The 6017-nt window shown below is 40.7% G+C and overlaps 1 protein-coding gene across 1 annotated transcript; it reads left to right on the top strand.

The window, feature by feature from the left end:
• Window positions 1-5202: 5202 nt before the first annotated feature.
• Window positions 5203-6017, top strand: LOC119338347 (RING-H2 finger protein ATL8-like). The gene has a single exon (XM_037610646.1). It carries the CDS (start codon window positions 5264-5266, stop codon window positions 5885-5887), a length of 624 nt encoding a protein of 207 aa, XP_037466543.1. The 5' UTR covers window positions 5203-5263; the 3' UTR covers window positions 5888-6017.

Below are 6017 nucleotides of genomic sequence, written 5' to 3' on the forward strand. Positions count from 1 at the left end.
TGATTGGATGTCAAAAAATTTGATCCACCTCTCATGAAAATGACAAATTTCCGCTCATTCAGTAGGAAACGGGTCAAATTTGAACTGCAGCGTCCTCATTATTTGTTATTTATTTTTCCAAAAATCATTTCTAGGTACAAAAGTATCTATTTAATCATAGAAACACCAAAAAAATTCCAAGATTCAAGCACTAGCTAGGAACGGTCATTCCCACCGTTTTGACCGCATTTTGAAACAGGCATAAAAAATTCAAACAAAAATTAAAAAAAAATGGAAAACCTTCACATTGTGTCATTATATGTGACCAAGTTACCAGGAAAAATAATAAAATTGTAATACGGCAATTCTTTTAAAAAACCGTTCTCAGAAACGAGCTATCATGTGTGGAGATCAATGGCTTTCAAGCCAAATGATCAATCTTATGGCCACATTCATGGCATAGTTTGTTCAAATGATCTCACATTGTGCACAAGGTTGCATATTGGAATGGCAAACAATATTGCCTAAGGAAGTTTTCATTTTCTTTGGACGAAAAAACCATTTTCCATTTTTTGACTGCCCAAAAGGGGTTTTTTGTGAAGAACCTACGAAATAATTGTTGCAAAATTGGACCAAATCATTTTTATAAAATACTAGGACATATTTAATGCACAAGTGACCAAATGGTTGGGTGTAAAAAATTTTGATCCACCTCTCATGAAAAAGACAAATTTCTGCCGATTCAGCTGGAAGCGGGTCAAATTTGAACTGTAGCTGCCTTGTAGTTAGCTCTTTATTTTTTCCAAAAAATGTTTCTAGGTACATAAGTATCTATTTAATTAGAGAAACATCAAAAGTTTTCTAAGATTCAACCACTAGCTAGGAACGGCCAAGCCCGCCAGTTTGAACGCATTTTGAAACGGGCATAAAAATTCAAAAAAAAATCAAAAAATTAGAAAACCTTCGCATTGTGTCATTATATACGACCAATTTTCCTCAAAAAATAATAAGCTTGTAATATGTAAATTATTTTAAAAAAGTGTTATCAGAAATGAGCCGTCATGCGTGAAGATTCATGACTTTCAAGCCAAATGCTCAATCTTATGGCCACATTCATGGCATAGTTTGTTCAAATGATCTCATATTGTGTACAAGGGTGCATCTTGGAATTCCAAACAATGTTGCCTAAGGGAGTTTTCACTTCATTGCACAAAAGATCCATTTTCCATTTTTCGAGTGCCCCAAGTGAGGTTTTTTGTGAAGGACCTACCAAATAATTCTTGCAAAATTGGACCAAATCATTTTTCTAAAATACTAGGCCTTATTTAATGCATAATTTACCAAATGGTTGGGTGTAAAAAGTTTTGATCCACCTCTGGTGAAAAAGACAAATTCCCGCCGATTCAAATTTGAACTGCAGCTGCCTCATAGTTTGCTATTTATTTGTTCAAAAAATCATTTCTAGGTACATAAGTATCTATTTAATTAGAGAAACATCAAAAGTTTTCCAAGATTCAACCACTATCTAGGAACGGTCAAGCCCGCCGTTTTGACCGCATTTTGAAACGGGCATAAAAAATTCAAAAAAATCAAAAAATTGGAAAACCTTCGCATTGTGTCATTATATGTGACCAAGTTTTCCGGAAAAATAATAAACTTGTAATACGGAAATCATTTTAAAAAAGTGTTCTAAAAAATGAGCTATTATGCGTGAAGATTCATGGCTTTCAAGCCAAACGATCAATCTTATGACCACATTCATGGCATAGTTTGTTCAAATAATATCATATTGTGCACAAGGGTGCATCTTGGAATGGCAAACAATGTTTCCTAAGGAAGTTTTAATTTTTCTTTGCACGGAAAATTCATTTTCCATTTTTCGAGTGCCTGAAATGAGTTTTTTTGTGAAGGACCTACCATATATTTGTTGCAAAATTGGACCTAATCAATTTTATAAAATACTAGGCCATATATAATGCACAATTGATAAAATGGTTGGGTGTGAAAAGTTTTGATCCACCTCTGGTGAAAAAGACAAATTCCCGCCGATTCAGTAGGAAGCGGGTCAAATTTGAACTGCAGCTGCCCCATAGTTTGCTATTTATTTTTTACAAAAATCATTTCTAGTTACATAAGTACCTATGTAATCATAAATACATGGTTTGGTGGCAATACGTCGAGGTTTGGACGGTGGCCGAGGGCTCCAACTCTAGAGCACGTAAACTAGCATGCCCGCCGCGTGGTCACCGCGTGACCGTGGCGTTGCCATGTGTTCTGGGTGTCCTAGGCATGGCTAGTGGGTTGGGCACTCCCCAGGTAGGTGCTAGGAAGAAAATCACAACATAAGATTCTCACGAGGAGACCGATCGATGCTCAAACATGAATAAGCAACCAAGTGTTTGATTAGTGGTACGGGAAATGCATATGGCTAATGTGCATGAGCTTTGGCTGAGGATGATCAGTTACTAAGAAGACCGTCTTTACAAATTTTCAGCTCAAAAGGAGGACCCTAGGTGGTATTTGCTTTGCAAAGTACCACACTGGACATAAATACGAATGTTGAAGCTGGGCTCAAAATATTGAATGGATTGAGCTGTCATTTGGTGGAGGATGGTTATTTGGGCATAGGAAAGCACTGTAGAAAATGGATACCATTTGGACATGCCAAAGTGGTACTTACTTCACAAAGTGTTTTTCTGAACAGAATAGGAAAATCAATATTTTTGAATTATTTTTGAACTAGGCAAGGAAGGTTTTTCACATATTTGATGAAGATATGACCCAAAGAATTTATGAGATTTTTTGGGAATTTTGGGAATGACAGAAATATAGGTTGCTTCACAACCTAGGGCAAAAACTGCCACATGGACATGACACATAGGCAAAACTGATGAGGTGGCGCCTAGTCATGGCAACCCACCACAATTTACAAGGTTATGACCATCTATATTGGTCATGATCAGCTAGAAATAAGGCAGCGGACTAGTGCTATCTGCTTTATGACCATTTTGTGTAAGGAAATTACGACCTTTCTGACCAAAATGGTCGTTATAGTTTAGGGTTTGGAGCTCCCGAACAGCTTTTAACCAATTGGTCTGAAATGGTCATAGATCTATGACCAATTCTTCCAGGGTCACTGACAGAAGGTCACTAGTTGACATATTTCTTGTAGTGTCCCCGCATCCGTCACTGGAGTTGTGGGGGTAGTTGTCCTCGTCTCCTCCGTTGTTATGTGCTCGACCTCGCCTCTCTCCTGTCGTCTCCACTGCCAGCTGCTTAATATCCACTCTCCTCCTTGCTTCATGTAGTACATCGTGGTTAGTCACCCATTTTGGAGGAAAGAACTTTGGACACCCAAATTTTCAGCAATTCGTGTTAGTAGGCTGATGCAAAATTTTGCTGGTAAAGGATATTACAAATATGAACAATATCTACCCATATGTCTAGTATCACCAATCCATAAACATGACATTCACATCATTTGTGTCAAGTAAAATGGTTAATCTATTAGTATTATTAGTTCACAAAAAATTCTTTGTTGAATGAAAAATATAGGGCAATTATTCTAGTTGCTTCCTGGCAATTATTGTAGTTGTAATGGCAACTTTCAGGGGTAAAAAACTAAAGAATGAGTGTACACACACTCATTTACCATGATCTAGATGGCAATTTAAGTGCATGGAGCATGGTAACTGTAGTTGATGGATCATGCCAAATTTTCTTTCTTCGCAACATGGAAGAAACTACTTTTTATGTGGCCATGGCAATTTCAGTTTATGGAGAATGGTGAATGTAGTTTATGGATCATGAAAATTTTACTGTATGGACAATAGCAAATTTCTTTCTTTTTCCAACATGGCAAAATTGCTATTCTTTGTGACGTTGTCAAATTTAGTCTATGTATTGTCGCAAGTTAAGTGTATGGATCATGGCATACTTAGTTTATGGATCATGATTTATAGAACATTTTCCATGGCAAACTCTTTGAACTCCGAATGTTTTCTTGGTTAATACAATGGCAATATTTCCTGTTTATGTTTTTTTTCTGCATTCTACCTTAGCAAATTTATTTTATATTCTATGGCAAATTCATCGAGCATACCACGGAATTTTTTTAATCGTGTCATGGCAATTTCACAATGCTTTAGTTTTATGGTTGCATTTAAGAAAAATGTACATGGATATGTGTATTTGAAAGATGGCAAACTTAAGGGAAAAAAATTGATCCATTGATATCGCTTTAAAAAAATTATATACTTGTGCAATGGCCAATATTGTAGGAAACTTTTTGTTCTATTCTATATTTCCATTCTTGTTTGTCATAATATCGTGGCAATTAAAGTTTTTAACTTCTTTTTTTGCTATATTAAATTGGCAAACTCATGATATATGTCCAGGGAAAAAATGGTTTAGATGCGAAGCGTTATTCTTTATGTTTCATCTTTTTGACATTCAATATTTTTGGGGCTGTGCTTTTCTTTTTGGCAAAAAGAATTGCGCTGGGGAAGGACAGCAATGCAAGTGGCCTATCGGGCCTTGCGTCGCACTGGATGGTTGCCCGAGTGAACGAAAATGTTCGATGTATAAACATCCCAAATCGAATTATTTGTTCTCCGCGGCTTAATCCCAGATCGGACGTCAATTCCATATTGTCATCTGGGACAGAGTATACACTATTATAAATATCCATGATATACCATATTTTTTGTAGTCTTTTATGCATTTTTTTAGATATGTGATGCGTATTTTAGTCAAAAAAGGGGTGCCTCGAATCCCTTTCGCCGATCCACTTTACCACAAGAAATGAATTGGCACCGCAAGTTTTCTTCTTTCTGGGAGCAAAAGACAGGTCAAAAGAAGTAAAGTGTGTCTCATCTTTTCACACACACACACACACACACACACACACACATGGCTGGTCTCTTGGAAAGCAGACGTTTAGCTGATAATTCTACCATTGATCACTACTAGTGTTTCAAGTGGTTTGCTTAATTTCCTCGAATCCACGTAGTATACTCGTACTAAACCAAAAGGAGCCACGTGTGGAGGAGGAAACACCCCAAAGTGGCATGCACGCCCGCCACTAATCCGTGGGTCCCGGCGTTACCTGTCCGCCGGCCGGCTCTCCCCTCCACCACCATGGTCACTTCCATGACCGGATGACCCCCGGCTATAAAATCCACGCAGAGCAGAGCATCCCACACACGCACGCTCAGAGTCAAAGATAAGCTATATACAGAGTCGAGAGTTCACACACCAGAGCTAGATACAGAGAAGCAACACCATGCGCGCTCCGGCGAGCCTCCTGCACCGCGTCGCTCTCGCCAAGACTGGTCCGGGCGAGCCATCGTCGTCGCCGATGAGTATGAAGGCTCCTGAGAACCAGCAGACGGCTCCTGTGATGGCAGTGAACTCAGACATGGTGCTCATCCTAGCGTCGTTGCTATGTGCGCTCGTCTGCGTCCTTGGCCTCGCCCTAGTCTCCCGGTGCACATGGCGACGCCGCCGCTCGCCCTCATCCTCCGACCACGCTCCTCCAGCCCCAAAGGGCCTCAAGAAGAAGGCCATCCACGCGCTCCCAACCGTCTCCTTCGCCGCCAACGGGGCTTCTCCGACGCCGGCGACATGCTCGTCGTCAGAGTGTGCGATCTGCCTGGCGGAGTTCACGGAGGGGGAGGCCCTGCGTGTGCTCCCACGGTGCGGCCACGGCTTCCATGTCGCATGCGTCGACGCCTGGCTCCGGACATGTGCCACATGCCCCTCGTGCCGTGCCCCCATCCTTGCCACGCCCGCGCAGCCGCCGGCGACGACAACGGTGGTGGTCGTGGTGGCGGCAAACAATAGGTGCGGGAGGTGCGGCGAGCTGGCGGCGCCGACCGGTGGTGGCGATGACACGTTTTTACCTTAGTTTGTTAATTAATCTGGTTTGTAGAATTGTAGTATTGTTCTTGTGCCCTGTTTTCCTCTCTCTCTCTCTCTCTCTCTCTCTCTCTCTCTCTCTCTCTCTGCTTTTTAGCTAGGTGGCGTTGTACATTCAA

This window comes from Triticum dicoccoides, chromosome 7B (assembly GCF_002162155.2).
Source record: "Triticum dicoccoides isolate Atlit2015 ecotype Zavitan chromosome 7B, WEW_v2.0, whole genome shotgun sequence".
Taxonomy (NCBI): Eukaryota; Viridiplantae; Streptophyta; class Magnoliopsida; order Poales; family Poaceae; genus Triticum; species Triticum dicoccoides.

Coding starts and splice junctions, on each gene's coding strand:
- LOC119338347 (XM_037610646.1), top strand. CDS start 5,264: ATGCGCGCTCCGGCGAGCCTCCTGCACCGCGTCGCTCTCGCCAAGACT.